General features: G+C 44.8%; 1 protein-coding gene across 2 annotated transcripts in view; it reads right to left on the bottom strand.

The window, feature by feature from the left end:
- The window catches only part of SH3RF2 (SH3 domain containing ring finger 2), a 145,807-nt gene extending 123,014 nt beyond the window's left edge, over positions 1–22,793 (bottom strand). Inside the window, exons 1-2 of one of the 2 annotated variants that reach the window (XM_060143900.1) lie at positions 22,556–22,793; positions 20,949–21,428 (exon numbers count right to left, since the gene is read on the bottom strand). In XM_060143900.1, the coding sequence (XP_059999883.1) occupies positions 20,949–21,326 (378 nt within the window). In that variant the 5' untranslated portion in view covers positions 21,327–21,428; positions 22,556–22,793. The remainder of the gene's footprint in view (positions 1–20,948; positions 21,429–22,555) is intronic. The other variant, XM_060143901.1, reaches the window with a different exon arrangement.
- Positions 22,794–25,383: the final 2,590 nt, after the last annotated feature.

Here is a 25,383-nt window from a genome sequence, read left to right as displayed (position 1 = left end):
TCAGGATTTTTCTCTGCTACAAATTTTTGAATTGACATGAGGCAAAAAAAAAAAATGAGGATGGACGTGGGAATGCAGTAGTTGCTGAAAAATCCTACTGTCTTCAAAAATGATACCAGTTTGCCCTCTTCATTTTATCTCCACAGGCAACTTGCCAAGAGTCAAGGCTGGGTAGTGCTCACTGTAGGAGTAGTGTTAGCAAAGCTAATTTCAGCATCTGTATAAAAATTTCCATCAGTTGCTTGCTGCTATCAAATATCACACTACCTGTGAAAGCTCTTTGAGGGATTGCATGTTAACTCCCTGCCCTGTTTTCAATGCAGCTGAGAATTGTGTTTGTCATCTGCCTCGCCTATTGGGTTCTTTTTGATCCCAGTTTTGACCCTCCTAATGCATCTTTAAGTGCCAATAGCAATTTTACATGTTGTTAATGTTCTTCCCAGGTAAGAATCTCATTTTCTATTTCAGTAGACTTCCATTGGTAAAAATGTCAAGTTTCCATTTATCAGAAATATTACATCCCCCTTTTTCCCCCCACAAAAAGAAATCAGACAGCCATAAAAGTTAGACACAAGTGAGGTAGGTCAGCCTGCCCACCTTTAAACGAAAGTTCAGGTAAGAAATATTTTAGATATAAGGAAACTAGGGGGACACAGGACTTTAATTTCATCTTCGTTTTGTCAGTGTCAGACAAAGGAGTCTTGGGATTTGGAATCAGGTCTTACTTGTGAAAGCTTCTGGATCGTTTCTGTCCAACAGGTATTTACTACGTGCCAGGCACTGAACTAGGCTGTGTTGAAAGAGGCTTTCCTTTTTTTCTGGGGTGGTGGAGCTAGAGCGATATAAATCTGAGCTGTCTGTTGCTGTGTTTTGTGTAGTACGTGTTCATGAGTCTTTTGAATGCCATGCATCTGAACCCACTTTCTATGTTTGGGAACTCCCCCACCTTATGAATTTTGGTGGGTGGCGGAAACTGCCTCAGAATTAAGAAGCTGAAAATGCCAGCTTTATCAGTACTGCTTTCAACTAGGGGTCTAGGCTCTGTCAGTGACAGAGATCTGACTTGAACTTCAAACTGGAAGTTGGTGACACAAAGAGGGGACCCAGGAAGACTCATCTTTTCTTCTGTGCGAAAGTGGTAGGGGCTAATGCAAAGGTGACCTCCAACTGCAGTAACAGGAGGGGGGCCGCAGGAGGCCTCCGCGTTCAGAGCCTGCAAGGTCAGCCCTGGAAGTCAGCACTTGGTCATTTAAGGCAGTGTTCCTGGCAGAGTGGCCTCCAGTCAGGCTTTGCAGCCCTCCCAGAAATGCTGTGAATTTAGTAATTCTGCCTCTTCTTAATTAATTTATTATTATATTTTTAAAATTTTAAAATATTTATTTATTTGCCTGCTCCAGGTCTTAGTTGTGCCATACAGGATCTTTTTTTTTTTTTTTTTTTTTTTTTTTTTTTTTGCGGTACGCGGGCCTCTCACTGCTGTGGCCTCTCCCGTTATGGAGCACAGGCTCCGGACGCGCAGGCTCAGTGGCCATGGCTCACGGGCCTAGCCGCTCCGCGGCATGTGGGATCCTCCCGGACCGGGGCACGAACCCGTGTCCCCTTCATCGGCAGGCGGACTCCCAACCACTGCGCCACCAGGGAAGCCCCATACAGGATCTTTGATCTTTGTTGTGGCATGCGAACTCTCAGTTGTGGCATGTGGGATCTAGTTCCCTGACCAGGGATCGAACCCGGGCCCCCTGCATTGGGAGCGCAGAGTCTTACTCACTGGACCATCAGGGAAGTCCCTATTATTATTACCAACTGCAGTGGATTCTGTTGGAACCTGGGGGATGCACCTTCTTCCAACCCCGTCGTGGAGAATGTTATTTGTAATTGGGGAGAATAATGCCAATATAGGGAAAGAAGTGGAGTTAAGATACAGGAGCAAACTGGCAAGACAGTCTGGGTCCTTAGAGGCCCTGAGATCAGCTCTCTGAACTTCCCATTTCATGAGCTAACAAATTCCCACTTTTATTTGAACTCATTTGAGGTGAGTTTCTGTCACTTGCAAGTAAAAGTTCTGACAAACACAGATGAAAGCAAATGAACATTACATATCAGGAGTCTCAAAAATATTCATCCCCTCTGAGCCAGCAATCGCTTTTCTATTCTTTGGAAATAATTTAAAATATTTAAAAGACAAAACCGAAATAGTAGGTGGGATTGGGCAAATGGTTGCATAACAAAGTGCTTCTAAAGAACAATATCCATGAAATTAGAGCCACTCGATGCCAATTCCAGGCGCATCTCTTTCATACCTTTTGCTTTACATTGGAAAGATTTTTCTTTCATTGCCATCCTAGTTTTATTCTATGTCTCTCTGTATAGCTTGTCCCTTGTTCTTTCCCCCTGAGTCTTTGGAAATTGCCTTTTGAGGCTCAAAATTGGCATAAACCGTGAGACCGTGTAAATGCTTACACGCTTTTCAGCCCAGATTGCAGTTGAGGGCCAGAGGTTTGAAAGTGCCCTCACCAGGCCATGCTGCAAAACACTACACATGATCTGAATGTGCTCACGTTTCTAAAGGAGTTCTTTATGCTGAAATCTGGTTTGGAGGCCTCTGACCCAAGCCCAACAAACTCACTACAATGGCCTGGGCAAGATGCAAGGCAGTTAAAATACAGAGTGCTCAGGCCAAGATTCAGAGCGCCCGGACTTTGGTCCCAGTGTTTATTCACTGGCAAACTGTGTGGCCTTAGATAGTCCTTTCTTCTCGCTAAGCAGCAGACTCCGCATTTGCATAGGAAGACATTGGGCCAGATGGTTTTTTATGGTCCTTTTCAGCGCTCAGCACCTGTGTTTTTTATTTTTTTTTTTTATTTTTGTCTGTGTTGGGTCTTCGTTGCTGCGCGTGGGCTTTCTCTAGTTGTGGTGAGCGCGGGCTACTCTTCACTGCAGTGCGCAGGCTCCTCATGGCGGTGGCTTCTCTTGTTGCAGAGCACGGGCTCTAGGTGCACAGGCTTCAGTAGTTGTGGCGCATGGGCTCAGTAGTTGTGGCTCATGGGCTCCAGAGCGCAGGCTCTGTAGTTGTGGCGTACAGGCTTGGGTGCTCTCCGGCATGTGGGATCTTTCCAGACCAGGGCTCGAACCCGTGTCCCCTTCATTGGCAGGTGGACTCTTAAATCACTGCACCACCAAGGAAGCCCAGCACCTGTGTTTTATGATTCCTTACAAGGTGGCATTTTTAAAGAAAGCCTGAGATAAACTTGGGTTAGGACTGCCTTTTATGCAACACCCAGTCTAGGTCGGGCCTCAGGCAGAGTCATGGGAGGAATTTGTTTGGATGAGTTTCCCCTTTGAAGAAATCTGCCCCTCTGAGTCCTGAGAGTCAAGTCTCCTGAACCAACTCCCAAGGATGGAGGCCTTTTGTGGCCCCAATTCTGTTCCTGGCTGGAGGCACCCAGGGAGGTGGTCTGAGTTGGGTCTGGACAACCTGGTGATTCAGCCTTTACAAGGATCCATTTATCATAATATCAAGAACAACCATTTGAAACAACATTGTAAATCAACTATACTTCAATAAAATTAAAAAGAAAAAGAACAACCATTTGAAGTAGATGTTACTCCCTTACTGAGGAGGAAACTGAGGCTCGGAGAGTTCTAGTGACAGTAGCCAGTGGGAGAGCTGGGATTCAGACTCAGGTCTTTTGGTTTTAATGCCTGTGCTTTTCCCTCTGCCTGACTGACATCCTGCAGGTTTAACACCGTTGAACAGTGAGGCACACATTCAAAGAGGGTGACGTGGGCCAATCCCCACCTCCTCTTGGGTTTAATGAGACCATAGAGCACCTTAAGGTCACCAGCTATGGCCACATCCAGCTTTGTCTCTTGATCTCTGTGAGACCTTGAGCAAATTAATCTTTCTGAGCCTCAGTCTCCCTACCTGTAAAATGGGGTGAAGGTAATGGTATTTGCCTCACACAGAAGTTGCAAGAGGTAAATGGAAGTGCTTGGCATAGTGAGTTTTCAGTAAGGTTAGTGGCACATAAAGGGTCCAATTTGCGTGCCCAAATGCAGCAAGTCCCACTGTTTCTACTTCCAAGTTTTCTCTCAAACTCATCCACTTCTCTCCATCACAGATGCCATCTTAGTCCAGGCCACCCATCCAGAAGACTTAAAACTGATCTTCTGTTTCTACTGTTGTACCCCAGAAATTCATTTCCCACACAAGAGCCAAAGTAATATATTAAATTGAAAATCAGGTCAGATGATTTTCCTGCTTTAATCTTTCTCATTGCATCTAGGATCCAAGCTCCCTTCATGACCATCGTTTCTTGGTCCCTCTATACCTTCCTCTGAAGTCTATTCTCATGCGTCTCACCTCATTGCTTATCACCCCTCAGCCAAGTGGGCATTCAGTTGGTTCCCCAAACTTAGCGAGTTCCATCTGGGATCAGGCTCAAGATGTCCTCCTTCGCTGGAACCCAGTTCTTTCCTTGTCACAGAGCTGCCCTCTTCTCATCACTCAGGTCTCAGCATCAATGCCTCCCCTGATCAAAGATCTTCCCTTTTATCCTCTATTTCATATCCTTGTATAGATAAGAGTTAATTTATACAGCAGACACGCAGCACAATTTGTGATTATCTTGGTTATTTCGTATGTATGTAAGTGACATGGTTGGTGCTCTACCCATATGTTCTCAGATCCCTTTATCATTTCTGTGCAACTCAACTTCACTTCCAATAGCCAGCACCTGCAATTCTGTTGGAAGCCTTCCCTTGATCTTCTAGAACATACTTTGCCCCTTGGGGTAGCTCTTAACCACTGGCTGACAGGTATAGAGGTATAAATGCCCCAGATCTCTCACCTCTTGGCCAGGATAATTCTTCAGTCTGAGTTTTACACTGTTTCCTAGAGCTTTTCCAAGGGGTAAAGCATCAGTAGCCCACTGTGGTGAGTGGCTTCAAAACACACCTTAACTAGTCACCTCCCTCTCCTGTATGATGTTCCCACTCCCCCACCGATGTCCTCATTCCTCCCAAATGATCTATGAGCACTCAATCCTCATGTCAGAGTCTGATTCTGGGGTGAACCTAACTAAGACCGTGGCTTTTTTCTTCTTCTTATCAATCCCAGTAGAGTGTACCTTTTATGTCTATCTTGTTCATTATTGTATCCTGCTGCCCAGTTTACTGTCTGGTACATAGTGACAGCACTCGATCTATATTTGTATAATGAGTACCTACTAGTGGTATTATTACTGGAATGTAGTGCTTTTTCCTTTCATTGAGTTTAGTTTATACCAGTAGCCTACCTTGCACCCACAGAATGTTACGTGCACCCTCCCAAACATACAGTATATAAAAGGAGATATTTTGTCTTCTATAGTGCTTTCAAGAGTAGCATTCCTGTTATTGTTTTAGCAAGGTTTGTTATGGCTAGAGGCTCTTTACAGGGGGGAGATCCCAAGAGACATTCTCTAGGACTGTGGCATTTCTTCCTGAAATCCCAGTGTGGGGATACCTCAGAGGTCTTTTCTGGGACAGACCCTGTTATGCTTATTTGTGGGTGGTTTAAGCAAAAAGCAACTGGATCCTGGACCAGGTGCTCCCAGTGAAATAAGATGGACAACTATGCAGGGAGAGGGGCAATAATAATACTAAAGAATAAAAAAGTCACCAACACGTTGGAATGTAAATTTGTGCAGTCACTATGGAAAACAGTATGGAGGTTCCTCAGCAAACTGAAAATATAACTACCATATGATCCAGCAATTCCACTCCTGGGTATATATCTGAAAAAACCAAAAACTCTAATTTGAAAAGATACATGCACAACAACGTTCACAGCAGCAATATTTACAATTGCCAGGATATAGAAGCAGCCCAAGTGCCCATCAACAGTTGAATGGATAAAGAAGATGTGGTTTATGTATACAACAGAATATTATGCAGCCATAAAAATGAATGAAATTTTGCCACTTGCCACAACATGGATGGACCTGGAGTGTATTATGCTAAGTGAAATAAGTCAGAGAAAGACAAATACTGTATGATATTACTTATATGTGGAATCTGAAAAAAAAACAGTAGTGAATATAACAAAAAAGAAACAGATTCACAGATACAGAGAACAAACTGGTGGGGAGAGGGAAGGGGGAGGGGCAATATAGGCGTAGAGAATTCAGAGGAACAAACTACTATGTATGAAATAAATAAGCTACAAGGATATATTGTATAGCACGGGGAATATAGCCAGTATTTTATAATAACTATAAGTGAAATAGAACCTTTAAAAATTGTGAATCACTATGTGGTACACCTGAAACTTATATAATACTGTACATCCTCTATACCGCAGTAAAAAAAAAAAAAAATCACCAACGTGGACTAAGTGCACTTATGGGCCAGTCCTTGCGTGTGTCACATGTGTCATATTGTTTAATCCTCAGAACCACTGTGTGGGGTAGTTTGGATGTTACCTCATCCTCAGGTAAAGAGAGTGAGGCTCAGGGAGGTTAAATGACGTCCCAAGTGCATACAGCTAACAGGAGGTAGAACTGGGATTTGAAATCAGCTCTCATGACTTCAGAGGCCCTGCTCTTACTCCTCCATCTTGCCCCCTGAGTTAGAAATACTTAAACCAGCTCTCTAGGTGAACTAAGAGAAGTACTTTAGCCTGTAGAAGGTAAGATTGAAAATGAAATACAAAAATAAGGTGCAACCCTCCAGAGTTGCCTTCAAAGACCTGTAGGCTTCCATGGAAAGAGCGAGCAGGTGTGTTTTGTGTGGCTCAATCTCAGAAAGACTTTTCTAAGATTGCTGGCAAGAAATGGAGGGAATAGACTAGGTTCAGGCACAGAAAACTCCCCCACTCTGGAGTTCTGAAGGCAACAGTCAAGTGGGTGTCTCTGTGGGAAGTCAAAGAGGACTGAAGCATAGGAGAGTGGCTGGCTAGTTTGGAGGACCTTAAGATCTCCTGCAGGTGTGAGATTCTAGAATACAAAGGAATTAGAAGACTCACTCAGCCCCTGCACATGTGGTTGGTACCATGTAGTTCTGGAGTGACAAGATTTACACAGGTAACATGACTTGAGAGGAAGTTACTAACGCCACGTTAATAAATACAAAAGATACGTGCTACATATACTCTGCACAAGGAAAGCAGAGCTACTGTGCTGCAGGGTAGCATAATGCGATAGTCAAGAATGTGGGCTTGTGGAGAGGGTGTGGAGGAAAGGGAACCCTCCCACATGCTTGGTGGGAATGTAAATTGGTGCAACTGCTATGGAGAACAGTATGGAGGTGACTTAAGAAACTAAAAATAGAGTTACCGTACGATCCAGCAGCCCTACTCCTGGGCATTTATCTGGAAAAGATGAAAACTCTAATCTGAAAAGACGCATGCACCCCAATGTTCGTAGCAGCACTATTTACAATAGCCAAGACATGGAAGCCACCTAAATGTCCATCAACAGATGACTGGATAAAGAGGCTATGTTGATATGTATACACAATGGAATATTACTCAGCCATAAAAAAGAATGAAATAATACCATTTGCACCAACATGGATGGACTTAGAGATTATCATACTAAGTGAAGTAAATCAGAGAAGGACAAATATCATATGATATCACTTATATGTGGAATTTAAAAAATAACACAAATGAACTTATTTACAAAGCAGAAACACTCACAGACACAGAAAACAAATTTATGATTACCAACAGGGAAAGGGTAGGGGAGGGCTAAATTAGGAGTTTGGGATTAGCAGATACAAGGTACTATATATAAAATAGATAAACAACAAGGTCCTACCGTATAGCACAGGGAACTATATTCAGTATCTTATAATAACCAATGAAGGAAAAGAATCTGAAAAAATATATATATATAACTGAATCACTTTGCTGTATACTTGAAACTAACACAATATTATAAATCAGCTATAGTTCAATTTTAAAAAATTTAAAAAAAACAATGTGGGCTTAGAGTTAGTCTACACAAGTAACTTTGGGCAAGCGACTCAGTGCTCTACTCCTGAACCTCAATTTCCTCTGCTGTTAAACAATGTTGCTCTGTGGTTTCAATAAGCTTTTGCAGGTATTTATCCCAGGCCTGTGAAGATCATAAGGGTTCAAAACCAGTAACTATTTCTCTGAAAATCTTTAAATTTATATAGATTTAAAAAAAAACGTAAATGCAAATACTTCTGTATCATTTGCATATTCTGTAAAATATTTGAGACAGTGGAATTCTGAGACTCAGAGAATCTAAGACTTTTTCTAGCCATAGTGATTGCTTACATTTACTAAGCACTCAGATACACTTCATGTCACCAGGCTGGTTCTCAGCTAAGACAGGATTAGAAGCTGACTTTCCTGAATTTCAGGCTCTATTTTTCTCCACCTTTAATAGACCATTCTGCCTATCCCGATGACAGGTTTCCGAAAGGAATGGAGCATAAATATTTTGATCTAACTCTGTTTATATTTCGAGAAACGCAGACCGGCTCCCGCTCAGAGCCTGCCATATCTCCTGATAACATATCTCCCCAAGGAATCCTCCCCCCAGCACTTGCTTCCTTGATCAGCTTCTCCCTTTCCTCCTCCTTCCTCCCTGCTTTCTGTTGCCCGTCTACATCTCCCATGTGTCTTTTCTGCCTTTCTCTATCCCTACCCTCCTCTTTTCTCTGGCTCCATTTCCTCCTCTCTTGTCTCCCTCTCCATCCACTTAGACTCATTCCTACCACTTAAACCCTTAAATTTATGACCAGGTGCACAGCATATCGTGCTCATGGAGTTGCATTGGCTACAGACTACATCATGCTCTGGAAGGCTTCTCAACCACATTAGAATGGTGGTGTTGGTGCCAACAGGAACCAACCAGCAATGGCAGGTGGTGCAGGGCTCCCTGAGGTGCCAAGGGAACACCATACTTGTCTTGGTCACCCTGACTGATCTTATTTAGAACCCGGTCCTTGGATGTAGGCAAACCTGGTTCAAGTCCTGTCTCTGCCACTTCCTAGCAGTTCCTTCAACTGTAAAATGAGAGAACACCATGGACTTCCAAAGGCTGTTGGGAGAACTCAAGAAAACCATGCTTATTTCACACAGTGTCTGGCACACGGTGTGTGCTATGTGACAGTTGTAGTTATTAAGGTGCAAATTAATAATGTCCACCTCCCGTCTGGCTTCTCTCTCTTCTGGTCCCACCCTCCTTGCCCAAGCAATCGGGCCAAGCACTCTGCGTGCTGGCGTTTGCCTGATTCTCGAGGCTTTGCGACAGCAAGTAGAGGAGAAGTTAGAAAACCCAGGACCTCTCTCAATCACAAAGTTTTATGATCGTGAACAAAAAAAAAAAACTTAGTGTTTCAACAACTTAAGAAAATAAAAACAAAATAAAAAGAAACATGTTTAACAGCAAATTCTTTTCCTTTCTCACACAAAGGGAAGTAAAAGGAGGAGATGGAAAATGTCCTTTTTGTTAAAATGTGGGCTTCTGCATCCTTTTTATAATCTCTTAAGGGGAAGAAAACGCTGCCATCTCCTTTTGTTCTTCAATCATCCCCTTCCGCCTTCCTTCAATGAGAAACTGGAAGTCCAGAAGATTACCTCTCCTGCTTCCCCGGAAAGCCAGAAAGAGAAGTTTTCTCTTCTGCCCCTCCATTTCTCTGCCATTCCTGTTTATTAAGCAAAAGTCCCAAATCAGGTTTATGTCAGCCTTGCCTTTCTCCTATCCAGGCAGCTCATTAATATCACAGCCAATCACCCTTCCGGAACACAGCTCTGCAGAGATCTATTCCTGCTCCATGCCCACTGACTCTGCTGCGTTGCCTTGGCAACCAAATAAAACACTTCTATGTGTGCGGCCGTATCATCCTCAATTCCGCAAATCCAGGGCAACCTGCTCAGAGGGCGGCGCCTGCCAGTCAGTTGGTGTTCTCCTCTCTCTCTGGCTCCGTTCTGCTCTGATTTCTTTTTTCATCTCCCAATTACCTCTGAATCCCCTGCAAGCACTTACGTGCCATTCCTAGCACACCTGGCCTTGAGTCAAGAAACACCCTTGTCAACAAGACAGGGGCTGGAAGGGATCCTGGGGACGAGATGGCTGGGATGTCTCCTCTCCTCTAGCCTCAGAGGGAGACACCAGGGGCTCCTGAACCTTGAAGATTCTGAATCTAACTGCAGTGTCTTGCAATATCGCCAACATCATGCATTCAGTACTTCAATATTTATTGAATGCTGGTTGCATTTCAGGCACTGTGCTGAGTACAGAGGAGACAAGACACTTCCCTGACCTCATGGACCTTATGTGTGCTACGAGGCCAGAGGGTAGTACTGGGGACTCTGGGAGCCTGAGGAGGAACAAGTGGCCGGCTGGCTTGGGATTTGGGACAGAGGGCTGACTTCCTGGAGGAGTGAAGGCTACACTGAGACCAGAGGATGGGTTGCAGTCAGCCGTGTGGGCCAGTTTCCCAGTTAGGCAGATGGTTCCATACTTGCCTTCTCTCACACTGGCAGGTGGCTGATACCCTCAGCTGGGGTGGTTTGCTTCAGGCACCCCGGGAGCTATTTGCCTTATGTCTCCTGTCTCCAGGCTAAAGTTTTCCTGTTAGCCTCTCAGGGAAGAGTAACAGTGAATGATCCAAGCTCTCTCACCTCTTCACTTGGCTTTCCACGCTGTGCGTGTGAATGGCAGCCAAAAGGCACATTTTCCCAAACCAGCAGCATTGGGACCATGATGCCAGGACTCACCACCCAATGTACATGCCTCTCAGTGTATTCTGAGGTTTGCAATCCTCAGTGTCGTGGGTTTCTATGAATGGTTAAGCATCAGACCATTTGCCTTTTAAAAAATGCAACCTCAACAATTGCCCCAAACACAAATACGGGAATGCTCAGTTTTGATCTGCAGCCATTTCCTCCCATTGTGTTTTCTTATATGAACATTTATTGAGCACAAGCCTCTTATCTGTGAGGTAGAGAAAACGGTAGCACCTATCTCAGTGGGTTGTAGAAAGAATTAAGTTTAAGTGAGATTCTGTAGGTAAAAGTGCTTTACCCAGTGCCTGACATAGTAAGTCCTTTGTTTAACATTTATTAACTGCGTCATAATTATTACTTTACGTGGATGTGTCCCAAAAGACCATGAGCTCTTTAAGGGAGGGTTTCAGCCATTTTGGTGAATTAGTCAGTTTTCCTGGGTGTCTTCCATGTCTACATGTTATTAAGGATCATATCTTATTTGCTTTTGTTCTTCACTAGAGCCTGGCAAAGGGTCTTACTCATAAAAGGCATCCTGTATATGCTTGTTGAATGAATGAGGCATAGGAATAAATAATAATGCCTCACACTTACTGTCATGGAGTACCATGCGTCACGCCCTGTGCTAAGAACTTCACAAGAATTATCTTGATTTATCCTCCAAATGATGCCACGATCACCGTTACCCCCGTGTTTCAGTGTAGTAAAATGGCAGGCTGACCGCAGTCAGTGTAGTAGTACTTTCTGAGATTAACCTACCTGGATGAGTGCAAGCAGACAGTTAACCTTTACTAGGAGCTTACTTTGTCCAGACCCTGTGCTAAGCACTTTACAAGAATCGTCTCGTTAACTCCTCCCAAGAACACTATGAGTTAAGTTTCCTATTTTCATTTTGTAGCAGCGATGCTCAGAATTACTAAGTAACTTGCCCAGAAGCACACAGCCAGTATACATTTATGAAGAGCCTTTGTCCTGAATCACAGCATTATCTTTTTTTTTTAATAAATTTATTTATTTATTTTTGGCTGTGTTGGGTCTTTGTTTCTGTGCGAGGGCTTTCTCTAGTTGCGCGAGTGTGGGCCACTCTTCATCGCGGTGCGTGGGCCTCTCACTGTCGCGGCCTCTCTTGTTGCGGAGCACAGGCTCCAGACACGCAGACTCAGTAGTTGTGGCTCACGGGCTTAGTTGCTCCGTGGCATGTGGGATCTTCCCAGACCAGGGCTCGAACCCATGTCCCCTGCATTGGCAGGCAGATTCTCAACCACTGCGCCACCAGGGATGCCCTCACAGCATTATCTTGTTTGCTTATCTCTTTGGAAGTCTAAGGTCAGAAGCAGCAGAAAACTGGAATACATATTTTAAAAATGATACTAAAACACCTACTCCTCTTATTCAGAAAAAAGTTTTAAATATGTGTGTATATGTACATATATATATACAATCACATACATGTACGCACACACACGGGGCAATGAGGAGTTATTGTTTAATTGGTACAGAGTTTCAGTATGGGATGATGAAAAGTTCTGGAGATAGATAGCGGTGATGGTTACAAAACAATGTAAATATACTTAATGCCACTGACCTATACACGTAAAAATGGCTAAAATGGCAACCTGTATGTTATATACATTAGATACCTGTGTGATGTAGGTTTGTCAGCATGAGAGGTGCAGGGGCCATGTTCCTACCTGAAGTAACTGCCTTCCCTTCATGTAGGAGGCCAGGTCAATTTAGCTCATAACTCAGGAGCAAATTCTTCTAGTGCCTCATCTTTTCTGTCACTGGTATCCCTGGGACTAAGTGTACATTAACTCAACATGAAGTGTTTCCCCCATGATCAAAGGAGCACATAGAATTTGTGATGTCTGATGCAGGAGTTTGGCCATATATGCAGAGGCATTTCCTATCTTCTTAGGGTTAGCAATTCATGAGCTAAGTGGTTTTGAACCTGGCCCATTGTGGTTTCTGGACAGTACTGTTTGTCACCCAAAAAGGTATTTAATAAGGTGATTCCCAACTAGAATATTTCAGTATGCCTACTGTAATAAGCTGCTCATTCCTCACATAGCTTTGTCATGGTTCTATCCATAAAGAGTTCATTTCTGCATTATGAAGGGTTATTCCATGATGCCATGAAGTCTACCGGAGACATGAATACATTCATTATTTATTCATCCATTCGAAAAATATTTGGGGGTTCCTAATCTGGGCCAGGTTGTAGTCTGGGTACTCCAAGCACAGTATTGAGACACAGGACAAGTTGCCTGTTCTGCTGGTGTTTGGAAAAAAGATTGGAAAAATGACAGAGATCTGAGGTGAACTCAGCTGCTATGTGAGTCCTGGAGTCTGGGACCATGAGCATTCCTGGTATGGGCTTTCAATGGTGTGAGCTTTCAGGACAGAGCCTGGCATGTAGCAGGCACTTAGAAGCAGTCTGTTGAATGCCCTGGCTTCTGACCTGGGGATCTAGAACGGTGTGACCCTGGGGGCGGACACAGACCCAAGTTGCAGGAAGCAGCTCATGACAGATGGACTTGTCTTTCCTTGTCCTGTGTTCTACTCCTTGCTTTGGGTGTGCTGGCTCGTGTTCCTGCAGGCTAGGGTTGTCAGGTAACCTGACCATTTCAGTGGAAAAGAGTGGCTCTGTCTGCCAGTGAAGTGGAGACTACTGCTCAGTTACCCAGTGAGCTCAGCCATCTGCTTGGAGCAGAGGTATCTTGTTTGGCTGCACTGAATCCATCAGGCCACATGATGACAGGTAAGCAGTTTGGCTGCAGAGAGACTTTATTACAGAGTAACTGACACATGCCTTCCTAGCAGTGGTATTGAAGCAGGTAACAGGTCACCCCATCTCCATTCCATCTGTTTCCTTCTCCCTATCTTCCAACTTCCATTCTGTTCAAGATATCCTTGTCCAGCCCTGACTTTCCTAGCACCCACATGCCCAGAGTAGACCCTGCTTTTTCACTCCTTGACCATGTCCTTCCTGACCATTAAAACACCTATTTTTTGTAGGAAGTTTCTTTTTATTGGCCAAACTTCATTTCCCTTAAACTGAACCACCTCCTCGCCTGACATTTTCATAAACCATCATCTTTTGTGTCTAAGGCTTCTTTGTCTTAATCACTTTACTGGGTTATAATTTACATACCAAAAATGAGCTTTTTAAAAATGTACAGTTTGATGAATTTAGACAAACCTATATCCACCACATAAAACATTTGCATTACCCAAAAAACCACTATAGTTTATAGTTTTGCCATTTCTAGAATTTTATATAAATGGAATCACACAACATGTACTCTTCAGTAAGACATTCCTTTTTTCATATCTTAACATTTCTAAAATTGGATGTATCTTACAGTGAACATCTAACATGGTAATGCTTCTTTTCCCTTAAGAGCTATAACTAAATAATATATCTTACAATAGATAATATCTTTAAATCAGGGATATGTTATATATATATACACACACACATATGTTCACATATATATTTATTTATGTATGCTTAGACACATGTATCTAACTAGTTGGTTTTACCATTAGACGGTAAGCACTGGGAAGGTAGAATCTTTACTTTGCTGTGTGGGTTCCCAGTGTACCTATAGCTGACTACTGACAGAAGCTAAATAAATACTGCAGAAGGTGGTGATAGTGAGTTTCAAACAGTTTTCCAAAAATATCTTCTAATGACAAGAGCTTGCCTAAAACTCTTCTTGGCATGAGTCAACAGTCTCTAACCACAATAAAGGTTCTCTCTGGGGGCTTAACTACCTCTGCATTAGTATGAGACAGCATTTCCCCAAATTTGTTCCATGACAATTAACACTACTCAAGGTACTAATGAAAGGAGGGAGAGGGGAGTATCACTGTTACAGAAATTTGGGGAACGTTTCTTCTTCTTATCTACCACTTAGAGATTCACAGCTCATTAGCGTGCTAAAAGTGCTGAAAAGTCCTGCGGCAAAGAAAAAATGTTTGGCTCTGTTTCAGTCCAGGTTTGTTTGACCCTGGAGCTTTAGGGAACATCCATTAATAGCTTACAGAATACAGTTTGTGAAAGACTGTCATATAAGCATGAATTTAAAGATAAGAAAGAAAGGGAGAAGATAATGAGATTGAAGAGAGCTGTATGTGGGCTGGGCCCAGCTAAGCCCAAAGCTATGTAATGGTGCCTGGAATGGGATGGATGACGATGCTCTTTCTGAGTCAAGGGCTGAACAGCACTTTCCCTCATTCCATAATCTTTTTATAGTATGAAGGGACATGTGGGAAGACAACCTAAGAGGCAACAAAATGACACACAATATGCGTTGACTGATCCCTTAGGTGACATGCCCCAGCGCATGTGCTGGATAATTGAGGTTGAGTGAGGAGAACCTTCTATCCCAGGCATCTGCCTAGGCCATCCACTGGGGGTCAAAACGCTGTGTTTGTCTACTGGCCAGATACCTCTAACTGATGAGAAAACTGAAGCAGGTAATAGAATGGTTTGCTAAAACAGAGAGAAGCCCACCTGCAGGAATTACCCTGATCATTTAAATGATGGTAAAATCCTTCTCCGAAATAGCATTGACCCAGTACACACAGAGATGAAAGGACATCAGAGTGGGACCAGTAAAAATCAGGCAGAGACTCAAAGAAATGTATAAGGGCTCCCTTTCATTTTTAAAAATATTATTTTAAACATCATCATACAGTGAAATTGACTTTTTTTTCTCTTGGTATATATTCCTATGAATGTTAACACATACACAGATTTATTTAACTGCCACCACAAACAGGATGCAGGACAGCCCCTTCATCCCATAAAATTCCCTCATGCTATCCCTTTATAATCCTCTCCCAACCCAGAACCCCTGGTAACCACTGAAAACCACTATTTTTCATCACTACAGTTTTGTCTTTTCGTGAAGCCCCTGTCCTTTTGCTATCTCCTTTGCTTAATTTTTTAACAGAAGTCTCTGCATGTTTATGTGTGGGTGCAAATCCAATGCCCCAAGCTTTCTCCTCTATTGTTAATTTTGTTATTTAACATTTATTAGCATCTATTATGTACCATACTATACTAAGCTTTTCACATACATTATCTCATTTTAATCTCACAATAGCCTTCTGATATATGTACGCCATTATTATCCCCATTACACAAATATGGAAACTGCAGGTCAGGGAGGTTAAGTGACTTGCCTGAGGCCTCATAGCTCACAAGTAATTGAATCCCAGCACAAACCCAGCTCCATTTGACCACAAGCCTTAAACACTAATCAGTAAAAGGGAGGGAACTGTAACTAGGAAGGAGGTCCATGGAGAGAGGGTTGGGAGCAAAGCCAGTTTGGGGCCATGTGGTTTTTTAAAAGGTTTGCATATGTGGGTGGATCTGGGGAACCATCTGGGTCTCCTGACTTCTCAACCTCAGCTCCTACCTTTATGTCTTCCTCCACTTGCCGCATCCAGGCCTTGCTGACCCAGTGGCATCATCTGCCTGCTGTTTTCAGGGGCTTGGGATGGTTTTAGTCCCATTGTAAATTTAGCAGAAACCACCGTCTGTGTCACAGCTCTGCCGAAGGACACAGCAGCTGAAACCCAGGAAAAGGGGCTGGGCGCCTTCTGGTTTCTACCCAGCCTCAATTCCCTCATGTGCCTTCTGACCTCATTTTGCCATCTCAGCTGCTTGCAACACCAGCTGAAAAAGTTTCTAGGACACGGCCACCTGGTCTGTGTGCTGTAGGTGGCAGGTGTGTTCTTGCTGAGACAGGGCAAGTGAGACAGGAATGTGTGTGGTTGGCATGTTGTTTAACAAAGAAGGGAGAGAGTCCTGCCCTGCAAGGCCCAGGGCGGCAACGTTTGTATTGGGGATAGAGAGATGCAGGGGGAAGGAAAGCTAGACCTTAATGAGGAGCTGGTGATGCTGCGGAGGTGCACCAGGTTGTTGCCCTTTGTATGGTGTCCTGCTGAGCCTGCCATTTGGGGAAGTGACGCTGGGTAGCACGTTTTCTCCTAGAATCAAGTCCTTGCTCCTAAAGGGTCTTGGAAGTGAGCTGCCAAGTCAGCGCATGCTGGGAGAAATCACACACCTGAATCATGGCCCCAGATCCTTTGGAGACACACAAAGCAAACCAGAAATCAGGGTACCCAGGACCATCTCTGGAGGACACTCGATTAACAAGGGAGTGAGAGATGTTGTGTAATTTAGACTGGAAAGTCTTGAGTCGCTTTAATAAGAGTAACAGCTCATATTTATTGAGCTTGTAATAGGAACCAGTTGCGGTGCTACGAGCTAACTGACATTAACAGTTTCATTTATTTCTCCCCACTGACGCTCTGAGGTAGATACTGCTGTTATCTCTAGTTTATAAAAGGGGAATTAGAGGCACTGAGGTTTAAGTGATTCATCCAAATTATACAACTATCAAGGGGCAGAATCAGGATTTGAATTCTGGTATTTTTCAAACCTAACTTTGCAAATTTTATCTTCACTGCTTTCTTGCCTTTTTTCTATTTGTTCTTAAATAAATTTATTTATTTATTTTTGGCTGCATTGGGTCTTTGTTGCTGCCCGCGGGCTTTCTCTAGTTGTGGCGAGCGGGGGCTACTCTTCATTGCGGTGCGCGGGCTTCTCACTCTGGTGGCTTGGCTTGTTGCGGAGCACGGGCTCTAGGCACACGGGCTTCAGTAGTTGTGGCACATGGGCTCAGTAGTTGTGGCTCGCGGGCTCTAGAGCACAGGCTCAGTAGTCGTGGCGCATGGGCTTAGTTGCTCCACGGCATGTGGGATCTTCCCGGACCAGGGCTCAAACCCATGTCCCCTGCATTGGCAGGCGGATTCTTAACCACTGTGCCACCAGGGAAGCCCCTCTTGCCTGTTCTAATTCAGAAATCTTATTAAAGGATAACAGATGGAGGAGGAAGAGAGATCAGCTATACAGAAGCCCATAATCTTCTCGAAGGCTTGCAAAGTTCCTCTGGCTCACCTGCAGTACGGGAAGGAATAAGAGCCCGTGGGATTTGCACTGCCATGGGCCCTCCAGGAGTCTGTCGATCTCCCCTGTTGGTTTGAAATAATTGCGTGCTGTAGAAACCCACAGCCGTTTCTCAAGTTTTCTTTTTACACAATCGGCTTAGGAGGGTTTTCGACAGGTAGGCACAGTGGACTATGTGTTTGTCTCTTGGGCTAGCACCGGGAAGTGTGACTGTTGGTTCCACCCTAGTATACTGGCTGGCACAAAAAGTACCAGGCCTCTTTGAGCCAACAGCAACGTCTTGATGAGCTTGTGGTTTTGATGAGTTTAGGAGAGCAGAACAGACTTTGGGCTTAAAAAGCTGCTGGACAGGAAGTTAAATGAACTCTTTGGGAGTGCCACCTTAACATCGAGTCCTTTGGAAGAGGTGTTTTAGAAAATGGTACCCTGTGACAACAGGTTATTTATGCCGTAGTAGGGTAGTACTTGATACTTAGTATTATCCTGGCCTGGACTCATCATAGACTCACGTGTAATGATAAGACCTATTACACTCTCCTGCAAGGGCTATCACTCCTGCTGTATTTTGTAGAATGCCTCATGCACGGCAGGGCACACTAAACAGTCAATAATAATGCTTACTATGATAACGACCTTCCTAATGCCTTTCATCTAAGGATCTCAAAGTGCTTTGCAAACACTCATTAGTTAAGCCTCACAGTGGCTCTCTGTTTTTATAATACATTTTCCCATTTTACAGAATTTTAAATTGAGACCCAGCGAGCTTAAGTGGCTTGCCCAAAGACATACAGCCAGTTTAAATTAATGATAATGATGATACTTTGCATTTACACGGCATAGGTTTTCTAGGGTGCTATGAGTATGTTGTAAAGATAATTTTTACACTATCCTGGAGGAAGAGGGGTAGCAAGTATTACTAAGTGTTGACTGGATTGGGTAAACTGAGGCTGAGAGGGCAAGTAGGTTGGTAAGGGTTTGACTGAGGATGCAAGGCCATCACTCCGCCTCTCAGAACAGTGTGGCCTCCCAGATAATCCACAATTCTCTGAACCCAGGGACACGTGATCGCTTTCACACTTATAGGAAAGGTAGCTGTATTTGGGGGAGTAGAACAGGTTGCAGAATTACAGCCGTATTTACATCCAGGAATAGTTTGTTCATATCCCCATTGAGAGAGGCAAAAGAGATGACACGAGGCACTTGGAGAAAGGGAGGCTCAGGAAATGAAGGAAACAGGGGCAGTTGCGGGCTGGCTGCCAGCTCTGCTCTCTTGTAGAGAGTCTTCACTAAACCAGGTCCTGCCTGAAAGCAGGAGCCCTCAACGGCTTGGTTCTCCATTTCAGCCTCATGGCAGGACTCCAGTGCAGCTCAGAGGATGGGCACAACCCCATCACCGGCACCTTGGTCTGAAGTGACAGGTCCTCGTGAAAGAGTTCCAGGGACACGCAGCATCTTACTGGCTGTCTCTTCCGTTGGACCAGCTCTAGTTCCTACAACTCCCTGTGCCGGGAGGGGCCTGGGAATCCTCTGTGGTTCAAAAAGTAGGTAGCTGTGGATCCATCTGTTGCTACCTTTTCTTAGCAACGTAGCCACATCGAAAAAAGATGAAAGCATGAACAAAAACATGCGAAGGTGGTAGGGGACTTGCCTTCTCCCAGTCCCCCGACACTCTGAGTGATCGATGATACTCTGCCCTGCAGGGACTTTGCAGACTTTGCAGCGCAAGGGAGGGGAGAGGTTTCTGGGTCTTAGGAATTCAAAGGGAGATTTGCTGACCAAAGATAGAACCTAATGCTCTATAAACACAGCCTGCCTCAGAAAGTTTGCTCCGCAACCCTGACCCCGCCTTTTCCAGGCCTGTGGATTCTGATTGATGACTAGACCTAGGGCTAATAAGGAGCCTTAAACAAGGGCGCCAAGCCCTCTTCAGGAATGTGTTCACGCACACAGGCCCAATGGCACTAAAAAGTCCGCAGTGAAGAAATCACACCAATGCCCTGCTTCTTCCCGCTCTCATTTTGGAATGTTTCCATACACCCCTACTGCATGGGTGGCTTAAAGGTGCAGGGAACCCGAGGAGGGGTGAGCTCTTGGAAGGAATACTTTAGAAACTTGCTCTGAATGCACACCACAAGGCTATTCTTCTTCAGTGGGAAGGAATCCAGGGAAGACCCTCCCACCCTCTGCGGCTCTTCACAGCAGGGAGTCGTGAGACTCTGCTGCCAATGTTAAAGCTTGCTTCAGGTGGGACTTCACAGAATACCACTGAGACTTTCTAAGTATGCCAACCACCCAAGCCACAGCTTGCCATGTCCACGTGGACACACTGACTGCAAGAGTGACAGCAAATAATCCTCCTGGAGCCACAAGGACCACGCCCTTCTCTTGAAATGTCCCCTTACCCAGCTTCCCATATCCAGGTCAGGTAGAGTCCTGAGGATGTGCCCACAAGGCTGGAGAGAGCGATTCACATTACAAACACCAAAAACATTACTGGGTGATCTCCCGGGGCTCTCCTGCGGCTCTTCATTTTTTTTTTATTGCAGCCTCTGATGTGTACTTTGTGTATGTTTTATTCATTTTGTAAAGTAAGACACACCTGCGGGGCTCCTACACACATCTATTGTACTTCACAGCCAGCCTTTCCTGTCAATCACTCTACCCACATATACGCTCCCTTCCCACGTGAAATTTGGGCAGTTAAGTGTCTTGATAACTTTGAACCATTATGAATGAGCATTGTCATCATGGCACTTTATGACTGGGAATGGAAAGATGGATGGGGTAAAATGCAAACAAAACCTGACATTTGGAAACTTCTTTGAGATCTCAAAAGCAACAAGCAGTTAGATTTGTTTTTCTTTTTTCCCATCCTCTGTGCATTTCCCGTGCCCTGGTTTGGCCTCAGAACAGCAGAAATGTAAGACCAAAAATATAATCAAGAAAGCTTTCCTTGTCCTACCACCTTCTGGACGAGGAGCAGGGAGAACCTGGGAAGCTTTAACAATCTAAGCATTCGTGGTGGATCAGATAGGCTCAGGATTCCACCAAGTCTCAGTACAACGATCACCGCCCACAGAAACTTATCCCCAGGGAATCCTCCGCAGGGGGTCTTTGAAATGTAACTAAAAGAACAGAAGCCCCAACTGCTGGTGCAGGCAAACCCAACCTCCAAGTGGACACAGTAGGAACAAATGAGATCTTTCTTACCCCATCCATGTGGATTCTGAGGTTAGGCACCAGCTGGAAAGGGCTGCACTGCAGACCTCGGGGGTGAGTCTTGCTCTTCCTGCTGCCCTGTGAGGTCAGCACGCCAGGCCTGCAGAGGGAGCCCCCTCCCCCCGAGCCCTGGCCCGAGCGCACGCCATCCAGAAGGCGCACGAGCAGCAGGTTGGCCGGCAGCGCCTCGATGCTGCAAAACACCAGGGTCCTGCATTCGGGGCACCTCAGCTCTTTGTGGGTCTTGAAAATCCTCTGGAGACATGGTTTGCAGAAGGTGTGCTGGCAAGGGAGGACTTTGGCGGTGACATCGAGCTTTTCGAGGCACACGGGGCACTCCAGAAGATCAAGTAATGTCACATCATCCATTTTATTTTAAAACTCCAGTCCTGACCCGGAGGGGCTAAGTCCACATGGTCAGGTCAGCTGAGCCAAAGGGGCAGAGACTGCCTCTTGAGAGTGTCCGGATGCCTGCCGGTTTGAAGGAGAAAGGAAGAGAAGAAGAAACTGTGAGTGCTCGGAGAGGTGTATCCCACCTACATCCAGCCAGCGTCTCATAAGGCAGTTTGCAAGGACTTTGCTCCCGCACCCAAGTTTCAGATGACTCATTCTGATTCAGTGCTAGCAGGTATAAGCCTCGACTCCTGCCTGCTGGCTGATGTGAGGGAGCTGTCAGCACAGCCGGCCACTGGCTACTTACTCATTGCCTCTCGGTGTGAAAGGCAAGAGGGGGAAAGAGAACTGGCCTGTTGAGGGGACAAAGCCACCCCGCTCTCTCAGCCAGGGCTCCAAGGGTGAAAGCCCTCAGGCAGTCCATCTGGGTCTCAAATGAAAGGCCCCTCAGGATGCAATTTCTCTGAAGCTATTTACTCTTTTTTTTCCCCCCTTTTTTTAAGTTTATCTGCTATGCACCATACTATAACAAACTGTTTACATAGATAAATGTATCTGAATCTCATGTAGTTGTAGAATTCTTTCCTTCAGAATACATCTTCCCCCATTATTTTGTTCTAGCAATGTACAAGAAACATTTCTACTAGAAACTAATTTTCAAAAATTCTTTTGTCAACTCCAGGCCATGTGGCTTGGAAGTTTCTTTTTTTGTTGTTTTCTTTCTTTCCTCTCTCTTTTTTCTCACCTTGATTATCTTAGCCTCAGAGACAATAGCCCTCCCATATGATAAAGTTGCACAGCCTGTTTTGTTACTTTGACAATGGTTCTCAGTTTCAACTGAAGCAGATAGGAATTCTGGATTGTGGTCACAGCCTGCAAGAACCAAGATGGAGCAGCGTACACAGGTGTGTGTGTGCGCCTATGTGTGTGTGTGTATTCCGAAAATCATCCTTGTCCCAGAAACAGTTTCCTTTCGGATGTCTGCAAAGAAGTCTCCCCTTTAGGAGAGTCTCCAGGGAAGAGGTCCCCGGCCCTCACAGCGCCAGGGCTTGGGCGACCGCATTCGCGGGAGGTTTGGCACGACAGCCGGCGGCCCCACTGGTGAATAAAGCAGACAGGACACACCAGGCTGAGAGCCGGCGCCGGCCTTCCTGAGACAACTCTCCAAAGATGTCAGCGCGGGGAGGTGTGCGGGGGCCACTAACCTTGAGTTTGTAATCCCGGCTGAGTTCAGCTCAGCACGGTTCTCGGTTGCCGCTCCGCCAGGCTCCCTCGACCGGCTTCCATCTCCCTGGGAGCTGCTGCCGCCGCTGCTTTGCAAACTTTTACAACTCGAGCCTTACTCACTTCAGGGATCGCTTTACTCAGCCCTGTTAACGCTTTCAGCGCTGGGCGCCGGCAGCGCTTTCCTCTGAGCTTACTGCTACTGATCCTTCCTTTGTGCAACGGAGTCGATTTCTGGGAAGAGATTACAGGGGGCAAAATATTTTGCTAGCTCATAAGGCCAAATATTTACAAAGTTTATATTTTCACCTTTCTCATTTTCGCTCCTTTCCCAGACGCTGAAACACACTCAGTTATAAACATGCCCCGGTGATTGTGTTTATTTTAACCTTTTATGAGGATTTCCTGAAAACGTCAAACGTATTAACGGTAGCTATGATACCAAAGATAAACCGGCCACCTAAAAAATACTGTTCCTTAAAAATCACAGTCAGTCCTTGAATTGTGAGATTTGAGAGGGACTTGAGTGATCTTTTTGCTCAATCTTTTGAAATTAAAAAAACAATACTGTGGTGGTCCAGACACATCCTTGAAAAGTCAAAGCACAGGAGGGCTTAAAGAAAAAGGAAAAGCAATGTCCCAGGTCCCCCCTACCCTACCCACTGGAGTCTTTTATAGTCCCCAATAATGCTTATACTTCTATTTCTTGATTTATCAATAGTATATTTCTTTTAACACTACAAAGTTACCCAATAAAGTAATAATGATCTTATTATTATTACGTAACACCAGAGTAGTGTAGCCCTTATCTGTGCCAAGCACTGTTTTAAATACTTTAACTGCATTAACTCATTCAATCCTTTTAGCCACCCAGTGATACACTATGCTCTTCTTACCCTCGTTTTACAAAGAATGAAATGGAGACTCGAGGTTAAATAACTCATCCTAGGAGTCACAGCTAGCAAGAGGCTGGTGATCTGGGCTCTCAACCACCATGTCATATGGTGATACAACTTTAAGGGGAGGAGAGATGTTTGAGGGGAGCTAAACCTCATCTAGGATGGCAGGAAGTCAAAAGATAATGACCCAGAGTGACCAATCAAATTCTCTGGCAGATGAGGCAGCTGTGCCCAGAGAGACTGAGAGATTCCTTGACGTTACCCAGTGAGTTAGGGGCAGAACTGGGACTAGATCCTGGGTGCCCTGCTTTTACTGTATCTCCTCTCTCAAACACAGGGATGACAATTCCTTATCATGAAGAAAGTACTTAGATATAACTCCATGGGGAAACCACAAGAGGGAAGCAAGAGGTCTGAGAACAGATCACAGTGGTTTACAGGCTTTGCAAAGTTCTTCTGTGTCAGTTCTGAAAAAGCAAACATGCGTGAGGCTCAAAACAGGGGGGAGCTTAGGATGGAGCAGATGAAGTCATATGTTCTCCAAGCACAGGGGCCCGATTTGGATACATGTCAATTCCAAGAGATCACTTTCAATTCTTTTTTTTTTTCTTTCATCTCTCTTTTATGTAGGGTGTTTTGAACTTCAGCATCACATCCCACTCCGTTGCCTGTTTCCTTCAGCTAATTTCTACTTTAGATTCTGTGCTGATCAGGAAGGCCCTGTAGTTCCAGACCCTTTGGTGTCCCCGCTTGGTAAAGCTGAGCTCTCTCCTCTGTGAGCTGTCCCTCAGTCCCCTCACCCCACAGAAAGGGCCACTCTAGTGGGAACTCCACCTGCAGGGGTGGCCAACATTCTCCCTCTTCCCCTTTCTTGTATTTTTTTGGGATCTTAGTTCCCCACCAGGAAGCGCAGAGTCTTAACCACTGGACGGCCAGGGAAGTCCCCCCGCTCCTGTTCCTAGACATACTCTGTCTCCCTTACATACCCACGTCTGCACCTACACGTGCAGGCACACACGTGTTTGCACAAGGACAAACATACTCATCATCTTAGTAACGTAACATTTATGCCTCAGAGCAGTGCTAAGACTTTAAACAGACTATCTCATTGAATCCTGCCAACCACCCTGTAAGGTAGGTGCTACAACTTTCCTGGAGTCACAGAGGTTGTGATCTGAACCCAGGTTGGTTTAATCCCGGGACCTATGTTCCTTACCATTATTGCTTCCCATGTTATAAAGTCATGTATATGCCATAAGTATACCCATCTATGTTTACCTAAGTTTATGTAAAGATACACATGCAACATTATGTATGCATCCTTTAACTACAAACAAGCCCAAGCTCCTTTCACTCTCGCTCTCTGTAACCTACCCAGTCTCATGGCCCCTCCCTGCCCCTGTGTGGCCAGTGATCTCAAAAAGCTTCAAATCCTCACATCCCCGAGAAAACACAAAAAACCAGCTCCGTCCCGGGAAGGCAGGATAGATCCAGTGCTACCATATTTGACAGTTGAACATTCGTCAGAATGGAATGGTGATGGTAGAATTTTAGACACTAGCAGAGGGCATAGAAAGTTTACACTGAATAGGAGTGGCGTTTTAGCACCTTTTGAGTCACATCCTATAGGCGGTCCCTACCACCACCCACATATGAGGTTAGTCTTAGTGGAAACTTGAGAAATTTTCTTTTGCAGCTTCTGAAGAAGGGGGAGAGTTTTCAGTGGGGATTTCATTGTGGCTTACCCAAATGCAAACCTGGCGTCAAATCAGACCAAGAAGTAGTCCTCAAAAACACAGAAAAAGTGAACTACGCAGGCCTTCCCGGACTCCAGGCTCAGGCCACCAGCCCACTGCTCCCACCTCATCAACACTCCTCTTTGTTTTTGTACAGTTACATAGCGATTACAG

This window comes from Lagenorhynchus albirostris, chromosome 3 (assembly GCF_949774975.1).
Source record: "Lagenorhynchus albirostris chromosome 3, mLagAlb1.1, whole genome shotgun sequence".
Classification (NCBI taxonomy): domain Eukaryota; kingdom Metazoa; phylum Chordata; class Mammalia; order Artiodactyla; family Delphinidae; genus Lagenorhynchus; species Lagenorhynchus albirostris.
This window is presented reverse-complemented; position numbering and strand designations above follow the sequence as displayed.